At 47.5% G+C, this 14,295-nt stretch overlaps 1 protein-coding gene across 1 annotated transcript in view; it reads left to right on the top strand.

Annotated features, from left to right (window-relative positions):
* The window catches only part of MYO5B (myosin VB), a 312,767-nt gene that overhangs the window by 218,010 nt on the left and 80,462 nt on the right, over window positions 1–14,295 (top strand). Inside the window, exons 15-17 of the mRNA XM_081262970.1 lie at window positions 2,922–3,077; window positions 3,823–3,920; window positions 9,921–10,007. Coding sequence (XP_081119096.1) covers window positions 2,922–3,077; window positions 3,823–3,920; window positions 9,921–10,007 — 341 coding nt within the window. The remainder of the gene's footprint in view (window positions 1–2,921; window positions 3,078–3,822; window positions 3,921–9,920; window positions 10,008–14,295) is intronic.

Below are 14,295 nucleotides of genomic sequence, written 5' to 3'. Positions count from 1 at the left end.
CTGGTTTCATATATAAAATAAAAAAGGTAAGATGGCTTTTCTGAAGCAAGAGAGGCTGAAATTTTGAGATAATTTCATTGGCAAGTCTGATTTCAAAGTTCCTCATGCAATTTTGATACATGTTTCTGACCTTAGGACTTCACAGATTTTTTTGTACAATAAGTACTCTTAGGCTGGGGATATAGCTCAGTTGGTAGAGTGCTTGCCTCACAGGCCCTGGGTTCAATCCCCAGCACCAACAAAAAACAAACTATTGATGACTTCTGTAAATTAGACCTCTTTACCCATTATAATTGTGCAGATTGGTAATTTCAGCTCCTGTTCTGAGCATCTTAGAGTATGGATTAGATTAATTGAATCAGCCAGTGTTTGCCTGAAAAACTTAACCACAGGATGTCTTTGAAATGTGGTTTGAAGGTGCAGTTAGCCCCCATTCCCCCCATCGTTTCCTTGTGGAGGTTTTGCTACACCAATCCAACCTTACCTGTGCTTGGGTGCTCTGGTACCAGTCCTGGGAGCCCTCTGGGCTGATGTCTTGTCCTCCTCTCCGATCCCTTCTGTCGCCGTGTTCTCAGTTAACTCATGCTGTGGTGGCTTTCTGCCATAGATGGTAAGGACTGACAAGTTTTAAAGCAGGGGGTCCTGGATGAGGTTTGCATTCACGGCAAACTCTGGCTGCTTGTAGAGTATGTCTGGATGTGGGTGTGATTCCTGACCCAGGGGAAAGCTCAGTAGTGCTGAACCAGGGCAGCAGCATTCTGACTGATGCAGGAGGACTGCTGACACTTAATATCCAACAGAGCCTGGTACTCAGTTGAGACAGGAGGTAGGGTGAGAGCAGATCCCCAAGCTAGACTTCTCAAGGCTGCGTGTGAGGGTAGTTTGTGCCTTGTTGAACTGGAGTTTCCACTGAAATACACAGAGGAAGGAAGATGCTCAGCAGACAGTTGGAAATATCCATCATGGTAATGAAAAGATCCAGACTAGGGCCTGGCATGATGGTGCACACCTGTAGTCCAAGTGGCTTGGGAGACTGAGGCAGGAGAATCAAAGCCAGCTTCAGCAACTTAGTGAGGCCTTGTCCCATTAAAAAACAAAATGGGCTCCCCAATGGCTTGGTGATTAAGCACCCCTGGGTTTAATCCCTGGTAACAAAATAACAAACCAGACACTAGTAGAGGATTGAGAGTGATAATGGAAGCCACTGGCGTGACGTAGATTGTCCGGGGACAAATGTTTGAGAGAAAAAATGGTGGAGATGCTGATCTGGCAAACAGCAGTCCAGAGGAGGGAAGTTCAGGAATATGGGTCAGTGGAAGTTGCTGTAAAGAAACAGAAAGGGAGAGAATGGACGAAGTAGGGCTGCTGTCTCGGGAAAGATCTCCAGAAAGGAGACGTGGGCCAATGGGCCTCAGAGGGGACTGTAGCATGAAATGAGACCACAGCGCTACTACCTGCTGGTGTTGGTAAGCAGTTAGGATCCCTTTCAGTACGTGGAGAGGAGGCTGAGAACATACTTGATATATATTAGTTTTTATGAAACAGGTGCTAATATAATGGTTTTATATTACTCTTAGGATTAAAACCAAAAATCTTTACCCAAGGTCTACATGAGCTGGTCCGTCCCTCCTTCCCTCTCACTGTGTACCCTGTAGCTGTACCCACTTCATGTTAGTCCCCTAAATGTCCCATATTCCATGCATACAGTCACTTCCACCCCCAAACTTTCCTACTGCTCAAATACCCCACTAGCTCAAACGCCCCTTCCTAAGGCAACCCTGGTTTCCTCCACACCACTGTGATTGGTTTATCTTTGTTACATGTTGCTTTTCATTAGAACATTATCTTGTCATTACGTGGAGATGATTAACGATTTAGATGAACCATCAGGTTCCATTCCCTCATTTTTCACATGAGCAAGTCAAAACCAAGTCAGGTGAACGGGTTTGCCATAGGTCACATAGCTGTGTAAGGGTAACCTCAGAGGCTGTTTTATTCACTTTGTGTTGCCAGCTTCCAGCACAACTTTTATCGTTGTGTTGATGTAAGTATTGATGAACAGATGGAAGAACTAGTCAATCTAACTTCTAGATTCAGTGACCTCATTTACTTTTTCTTTAATTGTAGATGGACACAATGACTTTATGTGGTGCTAAGGATCGAACCCAGTGCTTCACACATGCTAGGCAAGCACTCTACTGCTGAGCCACAGCCCCAGCCCCTCATTTTCCTTTCTCTACTGCAATAGCTCATAGAATTGAGTACCTACTGAAAGTACCATTTTTATGATGTTGGCGTATGAATTTTACTCAGATGTTTAAAAAATCATGTATGAACTGTCTGTTTCTCTGACAGTCCACCAATTCCCTCCCCCTTGATTATGCAGGCTTCCCCCACCCCTTGTGCTGGGGATCAAACTTGGGCCTAACGCATGCTAGGCAAGCATTCTACCACTGAGTTACACCCCCAGTTCTTTCCTTCCCTTCTGAAGAAATAATATTTATGACTTTGAAATGAATGCATGAAGAGAGGAGGAAGATGATCCATTTCAAAGATGCTGTGAATAGGAAGAAAATTGTCAACTTTTGGTAGCTAAAACTTGGAGACATCTGGCTTCTTTCACTTAGCGTAATGTTCTCAAATGTACTTATATCGTATCATGTGAGAGGAGGTCATTCCTTTATATTGTTGAATCGTTGTCCACCCTATGGGTGATGACTACATTTCTCCACCGATCTGGTGGTGACCATTCCAGGCATCTCAACCTGTAGTTCTCATGCACAACACTGCTGTGAACATTGGTATATGGGGTTTTGTGTGAACATATTTTCATTTCTCACAACTTTGTTTCAATTTTTCCCCAAATAGTCAACACAAAGTATGAGAGATCTGGTTTTTGTTTTCCTTGTGGTTGTTTCTAGTTCCCATTAGTGGCCGACTTGTTTCGTGATGACAAGGACCCTATTCCTGCCGCCACCACATCAGGGAAGGGATCGTCTTCGAAGATCAACATTCGCTCTGCCAGACCCCCCGTGAAGGCCTCCAACAAGGAACACAAGAAATCTGTGGGCCACCAGGTCAGCTCCAGGCCTGTGACCAGAAGCTGAGCTCCATGGTGCATGGGGCAGGGTTGGCATCTCTGTAGATTAAGGGCAGCTGCAAGGTCAGGGAGGCCACAGTGACCTTAGCATTGGCAGCCCTGGTCACTAAGCTTGAGCTTTGTATCTTTTGAAGAGGAATCTGCAAAACCTGCACCAGAGAGGACTAGCAGAGGAGCCAGGAAGGGGGATGAGGACAGCCCATGAGTGCATTACCCCTGAGGCAGTGAAGGGCTGCAGTAACTAGTGGGGAGGTGAGAAAATGGACTCTGCAGAGTGGAGAGGAGAGTTAAATAAGTCCAGGGATCAGAGGCAAGAACAGCTTCTCCTGCTCCAGGTCACTGTGGGTATCGTGTCTGGTATCTCCAGAGAGAAGCCCCTGGCAACTGCCACCTGCTTTTATTCCTGTGGGTTTGTCAATTCAGGTCATTTTACAGTCACTTCCAGGATGTTCTGGAATGGAGGCTGCAGTGCCCCATGTTCAGCACCAGTAACCAGCAGTGAAATGGCTCATTTCCCTTAGTGTTCACCTGCCTTTTTTCTCACTTGGTCACTGCAGAGTAGGAGTGTCACTGGACTCGCCCAGGTCTCCAAATTTTTTCCCCTGTTCTCTGGGGTTGATAATAGTAACAATGACCACCACCCTCAGTACGAGTGTTTGTTTATTTTCAACATTTTTTTGGATGTATGATAAACAACTTGGCTCTGGCTTTTGCCTCTGCAGTTCCGCACCTCTCTGCATCTGCTCATGGAGACCCTGAATGCCACCACCCCGCATTATGTTCGCTGCATCAAGCCCAACGATGAGAAGCTCCCCTTCCAGTAAGTGCCTACTGGGCTTGGTCAGCCCCTTTCACTCCACCTTGGAGGGTCAGGTGCAACTGGGTGGGCTCAGCCTTGGGAGGCCCTGTAGCCTCCAGCATGGTGAATGGTCAGGGTGAGAAGATATAGTTCCCCATCCCCTGGAGCTTGCCTTGGTGCTGAGGAATGCACACGCCTGAACCAAATAGAGGCCCATTTAGAAGTATATCAGTAAATGTGGAAGCCTCATCTCCCCTGGCAAATGTTAAATTCAGACAGGATGGCAGAAATGGGCAGGAAATGCTTTTCTGGCATTGAAGAAACGGCCATCAAATGGCAGGTAGAGATAGACATGCAGGTGGTCCTGCTTCTCGCCTCACTCCGCTGCTGTACTTCCAAGTATCCACCCTTGCTCTTGTTCCCCCGACTCCTCTGCCCACACCTTGAGACTGATTCTTGAAGTTCTATCCATACTTCCAGGTACTTGGTGAGGTCAGTCATGTAACAGTGATTCTCAATTTTCTTTGTCCATCTTTGATTCTGCCAAATTCCAGATCAGAGCTTCATGGGCCAGATCACATTCAGGATGGCCAAGGACCAGGCTCTCTATCCTTTCTTTGGTCTCTGGTCTAGAAAATGGCATAATCATCCTGATGCCTCATCCACCTACTACACCTGATCGCCCACACTGGAAGCTGTGAACCTCTGGTCAGGTGCTGTCCAGTAGAGCTTTCTGTGAGGATGGGTGTGTTCTGCAATCAGCAGCCAGTGGTCATATGTGGCTGTTGGTGCTTGAAACCTGGCCAGTATGGTTGAAGAACTGAATTCATTTTGTTTGATTCACTTCACATACCACAGGGGGCTAGTGGCTACCATTATTGGACAGTGTAACCCTTGATTCTTCCTTTTCCTTTACTACAGTGTCTGGTCATTGTCCAAGTCCCATGGAGTATACATGAAAACCTAACACATTGGTCTCTTTTCTCCCTTGGTCCAGATTCTCTTCATTTTCTCCTTTAAATTTTTAACACATATCAATTGTACATAATAATGAGGTTCAGTGTGATATTTTAACATGTGCATACAGCACAGGCTGATAATCCATTCTCCCTTTACCTACCGTATCCCCTAATTCCTGACCAGAAAGACGAGTATCTCATGTTTTCTCTCATGTGCAAGTTGAGAAATGGACCTTAGTTTAGAACTGTGATCCCCAGAGCCCCATCGCTCTTGCCTGGAATGCTGCCCCAGGCCCTTGAAATGGCCTCTCTTTACCTCAGCATTTTTCTTCCCTTACTTCGAGCCGTCACATGTGCCATTCCTTTTGGCCAGAGAAGGTATACTGTTAACTTTTAAGAACCTATTCCTATTTGTTCCATGATTTCCTTTTTGGTCCTAGTGTAATTTCTTTTTGTAACTCAGAATATCCAAACTGCATTCTATTCTCATTGCTTAGTGAAGCCGGACTTTGCACTCTATGGGCCTAGTAGTGGAAGAGAGCCAGCGAGGCTGTGTCACTCGGCCTTCTTTGAAGCATCTGATTGCTCCATCTTCTCTCTGGCTCTAAAGTTCTGAGATGTGCTTAGGAATCCCCCCGCATGGCATCCGCTTACTGGCAGGCTCCAGAAGAGGCTGATGAAAGAGCATCGTGTGTGGAAGACTCTCAGGTGTGAATTGCAGAGCATCCTGCAGGGCCTAGGAGAGTAGAGATAGGCTCCATACCCGTCCTACCCCAGCCAGCTGTGACCTTGGGCAGTTCATTCACCGGATCCTGGAACCAGCCAGGAGCTCTGCAGGGCTTTCCTCCCAAATGAGAGGAGGAGCCAGAGATTTTGAAAGCACTTTCTAGTTCTAATATACCATTTTTCTAAGACCCTCCTTTGCCTTTGGGACTAAAGGAAGAACGCTAAACCAAGCCAGAAATTCTGAATTCTAACCCTGGCTCAATACTGGTTCTTTGGCTAATCATAAACGACTTTTTGCTTGGTTAATTGTATTTTTAAGATACCCTGATGAAAGAATCCAAGGAGATAATTATTGTGGATTATTTGGGGGTGGGGGAATGATTGTGTGATTAAGTACATTATTGACATTATTCTAGAAGGAAATGAGTTTCTCATCTTCACTGTTGACATTGGAATCAGATGATTCTTGGTCATGGGAGCCTGTCCTGTGCATGTAGGATGTTTAGAAGCTTCACTGGCCTCTCTGCACCAGATGCCAGGAGCATCCCCGCTGTGAGGACAACTGAGATTTTTTAAATATTGCCAAGTGTTCTCTTGGGGGCATAGAACCACTGAGAGAACCCCATTGAGAACCACGGTCCCACACTGAATGCTTTGATAACACTCTTATTATATAAAAGTATTTTTCCCTGTGCTGCTTTTACTCAAGAAACATCTATCTTATCTCAACTAGTAGTTGCTGGGCCCGGCCAGGCAGAATGACATTGATATGTCCCCCATGCTTCAGGAGTTGCCTATCACAATAATTGGCATTGCCACAGAAGTGGCTGTCAGCTCTGAGTGCTACTGCGACAGGGACACGAGAACGGTGAAGTGTCCAGGGAGAAGGTAGCCCAGGACAAGTGTCAGAGTCTGGGGTCACTTGCTGAAAGACCTGTGTGACTTTCCTGCAGGCCCACCCACGGGTCTCGGGGCAGAGTTGTGAGCTTCAAGCCCAAAGAAAAGGGAAAGGGGTGCAGAATGGATTGAGTGGTGTGTGACGGCCGAGGCACAGCCCCGTTCTGACCCCGTGGGATTCTCACCTGCACCCAGAAGCTGGTGCTCTTCTGTTCCCACACATGTACTGAGGGGCGGGGAGCGTAAACCTGGCTCTCAGCATTTTGACCAGGTGATTTTTTTTTTTTTTTTCAGTCCCAGAGTTGCATGTTAATTATCCTCACCAGAGTCCTCCACAGTTTCATGGTAGAAGGGCTGGTTTTCCATTTCTGGTCACCTCGTGTTGACTGCAGGAGGCAGATGGACTTGTTTTCTTCTGGAGAGGTCAGGTTAGAGCTCAGAAGAAGGCTGGCTAGTTTCATACCTTTTCTGAGGCTGTGAACAGGGAAAGGGGGTGGCAACACTGTCCTTATAGGTATCTTTTTCCTTTTTCACATCACATGATTGTTACAACGTGCACATGAGTTACAGGCAGATGTCCTCCTGCCTGTGAATGAGGAAAATCAGTTACGAAGAGATCGGGCCTCATGCAGTGACTCCGGTCCTTAGTGGCAGAACTGAGGCCATGCGACATTCTCTCCTATAGTCTCACTCTTTCCCCAGAGCACAGTGAGGAGAGTGTCGCCATTCAGAAGGCAGAGCAGGCAGGAGGAGGCAAGTGGCTTTGCAGAGTTCCTCACGAAGCTGAGTTCAAAAACCATGGGCTGAATGCCTTCATGGGTCCAGCTCTATGTATGGTGTTGGGCTCCAAGGGAAGACTTGCCACCCCCTCCTCCATTCTCAGTTTCCTCTGCGATGCTTGGTGATATGACTTTACACCTAGCAAGTTGGTGCCTGACCATTAGACAGGACACAGTCCAGGACTGGGATGCCCAGTGGTCACAAGGCATGCTGTGGGGGTGTAGCAAAGCAGGAAGGGCTGTGGCTGGGAAGAGAAATAGTGGTTAAGGAAGGAGCTAGTTTTCAGGAAGCATCTTAGTTTCTGCTGTGGGAATGGGGGTAGGCCTGGTAGGAGTAGGAACCCCAGCTGGACCCATAGAGCACATGGGTCTCGGGTGCCCCTGCGCATACTATCTACTATACATGTAGGGAGCTGTTTAGCCCTGTGGTTGTGCCAGGCAGAGGAAGATGCTGGTGGTCAGGAGAACATGGGTTCTATATTTGGGTGTGGAACCCTGGAGAGGGTCCTCTTCAGGCCACAGAGCGTCTTTCCAAAGCTCAAGCATGACAACCTTATAACTCGGGACCCAGCTGCTCATGTTAGAGGTAAGAGGAGCAGAGCCTGTGGACAGCAGAGTCTGAAGGCCACATGTGGTCACTTGAGGGACCCAGCAGCCTTTATGTCTTGAGGTGCTCCTTACAAGACTGATCCCAGAACAGTGCTGCATCCCATGGAGGACTCGGGGAAAACCAGACAGTGTGGCAGTGGGAAAGGGTAGGCATGTGGTGACTTGCTCAGTCATGCGTTTCCTCTGGCCCTATGAGACCCTCATGCCTCCGAGTTTTGGTTCTAGTTTAAAAGATGAAATTAAGTCATCTGAAGTGATTATGTAGCTCAGGATTATAACAGCCCTCAATTGTGCCTTACACACTCAAAGTGTCAGGGTCACTGGGGCCAGCATTACTTGGGACTGGAGAGATCAGTGAGACGGGATGGAGGAGCTGTGTATTTGGAAGAGGTAGGACTTGAGCAGGTCATGGGGAAGAGTGAGGAAGTTGAAGTAGGTGCAGGCCAGAAGCAGGTGTGAGTGCTTCCTGAGACCCAGGGCCTTCAGGAACCACCGTGCACCTGCAGATGCGGTGGTAGCTTGCAGTCGTCAGTAGCATGAAAACCCACTGAGCTCTGGCAAGCCCAGGGCACCATTTGCCAAACGCTGTATTGATGGACTTCTGTGTGCCAGACCCATGGGGCACTCAGCACAAGAGGGGCATGGCTAAAGGATTAAGCAGATATGCAGAGTGATAGGAAGACATAGATGGAATCTTGTGGAGAGAGAGGACTCTGAGGGCAGCAACTCTGTCCTGCAGAGTTTCAGAATCTAGATGGGTCCAGCTTCTGGAAAAAGAATACCTCAGTCAGGGAGATTGACAGGTGATTACATGGCAAAGGGGTGCCCACTGAGACATTGCAGGTCTTGGAGCTGGTGTAGCCCCAACTCCCTTTGACTAAGGAAAGCAGGCTGCCTGGTGACATGGTCAAGGGTCCTGCCAAAGCCACTATGATCTCCCAGATCTGTGGCTGTGAGCCCGGTGGGTCCTTGCTCCTGCCCTTCTACTTCCAGAGAACAAAAGCCTGGTCCTGAGTTTCCATTGAGCTGCAAGAAGCCAGAAGGAAAAGGAACATTTGTTCCTCATTGCTACTCATGGAGTGGAGCAGTGTTCTTAGCAAATTACTAGTAGTGACTAAATCTAGATTAGCTTAATTCTTTCTTGGACTCCCTGATCATTCAGCCAACCTGACATTTTCCCCTTGGGTTTCTATGAATACTTTCACCACATGTCCTACACTGCCCCTTAGGGCATTCCTCTGTGCCCTCTCTTCCTTCAAACACATGCCCTCATAAAACCCAGACAAGGTCTGACGGTATCTGTTCCCCCCACACACATTCAGCATGTGTGAGAGATGCTGGGTTTTCAGTGCTAGGCTTAGCATTGTAGGGCATGGCAGTGTTTGAAGATGGTACCCATTTTCTATGGAGTTAGGGAGGTAAGGTCTTCATCTATGATTCTTAACTGAGCAGCTGTCATGACCCATCCTAGCCAACAGTGCATGCCCTTCTGGCAGGCACTGCTCTAGTTGCTTTCGTGGGCCATTACATTTAACCCTCATACTAACCCTGGAAAATGAGTACTGTTATACATTTCATAGATGAGGGTGCTGAGGCCCAAAGAGGTGGTTTCATTCCCCAAATTACGCCTGCATCTGGTAAGTGGCCGTATCATGAGTCCAACGCAGGTCTGCCAGGCCTGAAATTGACTTTTTTAACCCCTGGGCTAAGTAAGGATTACGGTGCCAAGGGTACATGGTGTGGACATTGATTTAAGATATTTGACCATGTGGATGGAAATAGGGCAAGCTCAGGAAGGGGGAATGGGCAGAATTCAGATAAGCAAAGAAGAGGCGGGATTGAGCGTGTGCAAGAGCCTCGTTTACAGAACTGGAGATGGTGAGATGGCTCATCTGCCTGCCAGTTGGTGCCTTTCAGCCTGTGCTTTACCCCGACCTTGTGCATGGCCATAACTCAGTAAAGCAGGTGCTTCATGTTATGGAAAGGAGTGAACTTTTCTCTTCTGTTTATTTGCCTACACAAACACTCATTGCTTATCTTGTTGTTGGCAGCTTTGACCCAAAGAGAGCCGTGCAGCAGCTCAGAGCCTGTGGGGTGTTGGAGACGATTCGCATCAGTGCAGCTGGCTACCCATCCAGGTAACGTGCCTGCCAGCCATTTGCCCAAGGGAATGCTGTGTGTGTGCCCCCCTGGGTCTCAAATATACTGTTAGCTGGAGACAGATCCTAAAAAAGTGGAGGGCCCAAATTGGGATGCTGACAGCAATTAGAATTTCATTTGGCCCTGAAATAGCACAGGAATCAATATAGTAAGATGTTTGGAGGCAGCTTTTCAAAATTCAAGTTGATGTTGGTCTAGGTGATGAGCTAGGTAGTATTTCAAAAGGGATCCCTCCTTTCTTTGATGCCCACCATAGCCCCTGTATCTTTTTCATTTTATTTGGTAAAATATATTTATCTTGACCATTTTTAAGTTGACAGTTTAGTGACATTAGCACATTGGCATTGTTGTGCAGACATCACCACCATCCATCTCCAGAACTCCCTTCAGCTTGCAAAACTGAAACTCTGTAGGCACTCAGTTACTCCTTGTTGTAGTTCATTTTTTTTGTTACCGTAACACAATACTTCCGGAAAGCTAACCTTAGAAGGAAAAGGTTTCTAGTTTAAGAGGCTAAAAGGCCAAAATTAGGAAGGAAGGAGAGAGAACGTCACCAAATAGGAAACCAGAGAGAAACTGGGTCCTCCTGATCCCTTCTGAAAGCAGCATCTCCAAGTGGCCTAAGGATCTTCTAGTAGGCCCCACCTGCTAAAGGTTACACCCCCTCCCTAAACCACCACCCCAGGGACCAGGCTTCTAATACATGAGCCCTTGAGAGAGAGCCCACATCAAACCAGAGCACCTGTCGTTCCCTCCCTCCAGCCCTAGCAACTACCTTTCTGCTTTGTCTCTGAATTTGACAACTCGGGGTGCCTGATGCAGATGGAGTTTTAAAGTATTTGTCCTCTTGGTGACTGGCGTGTTTCACGTGGCTGCATATCCATGTTGTGGTGTGTGACCAAATGTCATTCTTTCTTAAGGTTGAATAATATTCTCTGGTATGCATATGTCACATTCCACCTGTTTACTACTGTCAAGCCCTTTAACTTTTAATAGGGAATCAAATATGTGGTGGAAGTTGAATTTCTTCAGATTAAAAAAAAAAAAAACCCTCATGGTTGACCTGCAGTGTGGATAAGACACTGAACCAGTCTGGAGCCTGGGGAAGCCATAATAAGTTGTGGCTTTCCCCTGGACCTGCCTGAAATGTGTGTGGAGGGGTGTGTGGCAACTCCTTGCTCTCATGAGATACACTGTGCCACTGTCCTACAAGCCAAACATGTGCCGTTAATTGAGGCTGGGCTGAGCAGTACAGCAGCACAGAGCTTGTGGAGCTGCCCACGAGGACCCTCTGACCTAGGAAGTCCCTTCTATGAGGAGGTAGAAGAAGCCAGAAGTGGGCATAAGGGATTAGGAAAGGCGTCGCTCCTGTCTGCTTTTTAAAACCCTGCAGGGTGGTCCTCTGGAGCAAGACTAAAGGCTGGGTTTTTTTTTGTTTTTAGCTACATATGTCCTTACTTAGGAAAAAGCAGGGGTTATCCTGGGGTCCCTCTCACTTTTTGACCCTGGGGTCTGAACCCAAGTAGCTAACCACCTGTTGCTAATGAGTGGGGAGGCTCTGGCTTCCTGGATGGAGGCTCGGCATTCCTTTTGAAGGGGGCTATGAGAACCCAGTTGCCCTCTGGCTTCCCTTCCCACTGTGCCCTGCATAGGCCTTTTGATTGAGCAGCTGGAGCCCAGTGGTTCCGATCTGAGTTCAGGCCACTGTAGTCATCAGTCCCACTGCCTTCGGATGCCTGCTGTAAGCATAGGGTTCAGATCTGACTTATCATTCAGTTGAACTGGGAGAGGACCTTAGGTTACTGCCAAACTACCAGTTTCCAACCATGTCCCATGGGCAGCTGGCTCTACTCCTATTCCCAGCTCTTGTGTTTGCTGGGTTCCTGAGGTAGGTCTTGCCCACCAAAAGGGTTTCTTTAGTCCTCTGTCTTTAACCCGGTGTTTCTCATAATCATGTGTTGCAAACCCCTCATGAGTCAGGAAATAATTTTGATTAATTTTGACCAATACACTGTTTTTAATGAAATAACTTGGGTTGGAAATTGTTTTTTAAAAAAAAAAAGTGGTTTGTGGCAGAGGGATGTTGTGGCAGAGGGATGTTGTGGCATGGCCATGTCTGTGTTATAAGTGAGGCGTCTCATGCTCTAAGATGTGCTTTCATGATGGGGCTCAGAAAAGAAGCACGTTTGTCCTATGCTGTATTGTCATTGCAGAGCATCAAGTCAGTGAAGTGCTGCACTTTAAAAAGGTTTGTCAGAGGAGTGGGTTGGGGTCATGAGAGACCTTCCCCCTATGCCTAGCCCAGACCCAAGACCTGGCTTCCTATTCTTGCCAACTTGTAGGAGTTCAAGGTGTGGAACTACAGCCCAGGCAAAAGCTGAAACAGCATGGTAGCTGAACACTGCTTTGGAGTCAGCCTGGGGTTCAGGTGTTGGTTCCTACACGTCTTGCCTAGGTTTCCTTATCTTTAAGTATCTTCACCTCATTGGTTGTGAGGAGTGAGATAATGTATCAAAGTCATCAGCATAGTGACAGTACTTCAGTATTTAATAAAGTACTTGTTATATCACTCAAGATATGAGCAAGAATCTGCCTCCCTTTGGACATAGGTATCTGGGTAGAAGACAACTTTACCAGAAATTTCTAGCTTTGTTTTTGTGAAATCCCGATGTGTATGGCCACCTCAAAAAGAGCATACTGAAATTCCTAGGACTCTACAACTCGAAAGGGCGAGTTTAAAAGTTAGAGGCTGAGGGTTTAGCTCAGTGGTAGAGCATGTGCTCAGCATGTGCAAAGCCCTGGGTTTGGTCCCCAGCATCAAAGTCTGTAATTAGAACTAATAGATCCTGTTTCAAACTGGTGCAAGAAAGAGCCATACCCGTGCTTTCAGTGAAGAGGCCTGAAGGCAAGCGGAGAACCCCAAGGTGTTGACCTTTGTAAATAACTCTCACTGGTTTAATGGGGCTTGTAAAGTGGGAAGCATGGAAAAAAACAAGAGAAGCCTATGACAGTGAGGTAGTCTGAGGCCTGTAGAATCTTGGAGTCGCCTGTTTCACCAAAAACTTTCTAACAGTAGATTGTTTAATAACAAGACAAATAATTTGTAGAAGGTGTCCCTCTGGGGAGTCTCCTTGGACATCAAGGAGAGGCTACAGACTTTGCCCAGGCAGAGGTCTGTGCACATCTGTGCCAGCTCTGATTCATCGGCTGAGCTTCCTCACACCCTCATTGTGTGAAATCAGAGTGACAGTGTGTGCCATCTGCACTCCTACTGGGTTTGCTGTCACAGTGCAGAACGGTCTGTTTATAGAGATGGAAGAGTAGGGAGGGGCTTTAATTCTGGGGTCTGGTGTGAGCTTTATGTAGAAAGCTTTATGTAGAATGAAAGGTTTTTGGCTCTGTGGGTCTTTCCCCTCAATCTTTCTCCTGCCCGTCTCACACTATACGGACTCTCCAGCCCTGCGTTGGCCCCTGCCCACCAGGAGCCCACAGCTAGAAGTGACACAGGCTTGAAGCAGAGACCACCACAAAACCAGTGTTAGATGTGGGAGAAACTGCACCTGGAGCTGGGCCTGGAAGAGCAGGGAGGGTGAGGATCGTGGGGAGGAGTGGGAGGACACTGCCAGCGCCAGCCAGGGAGCATCAGGAATGGACAGCAAGTTAAAGAGGGCTTCCCTGGCCACCCAGTGCTCCGTTGCAACTGCTCCGTCCCCCATTTTTAGCCTGCTGGCACACCAGGTGTGCTTCTCCCCTAATTCAGACTGCTGCTTCTTGGCAGCTAAGAGCATGTGCCCTCCAAGTCCTTGGACCTATGAGGAAGGTGGCTTCTCCTACTGTGTGTTCCACCTGGCTGCATTCAGAGTTGCCAGCAGGGCCAAGATGCCCATACCATGCTGGCCTCTTTCAAGGTGGCAGAAGGACGTCTTTTCCCGCTGTCCTAATTGTTTCAGACTTCTTTCTTCAGGTAATTACAAGTACATCTGTACCTTTTGTTTTTGTAATTACAGATGTTATGGGAAGTACAAGGAAGTACAGGTATATTTCTGGTATCACAGAAAAGGTTGCCTGCCGCGGTAATGTGAGTGGGTAGGCTCAGATCCAGGGTACACCCTCCCTCCGCAGCCTTACATTGGCTGCCTTAGCACATTTTGCTCAAGAGTCCAGGAGAGGGTTTCCTCCCTGAACTGCCATGGGAGATGTTCAGTGTTAGAAAGCAGCACCATGATTTTATGGCCCTTGGTTAGTCCTGAGGGTAGAGTTGGACCT

This window comes from Spermophilus citellus (assembly GCF_964194105.1).
Source record: "Spermophilus citellus genome assembly, chromosome: 12".
NCBI classification, from domain to species: domain Eukaryota; kingdom Metazoa; phylum Chordata; class Mammalia; order Rodentia; family Sciuridae; genus Spermophilus; species Spermophilus citellus.
This window is presented reverse-complemented; position numbering and strand designations above follow the sequence as displayed.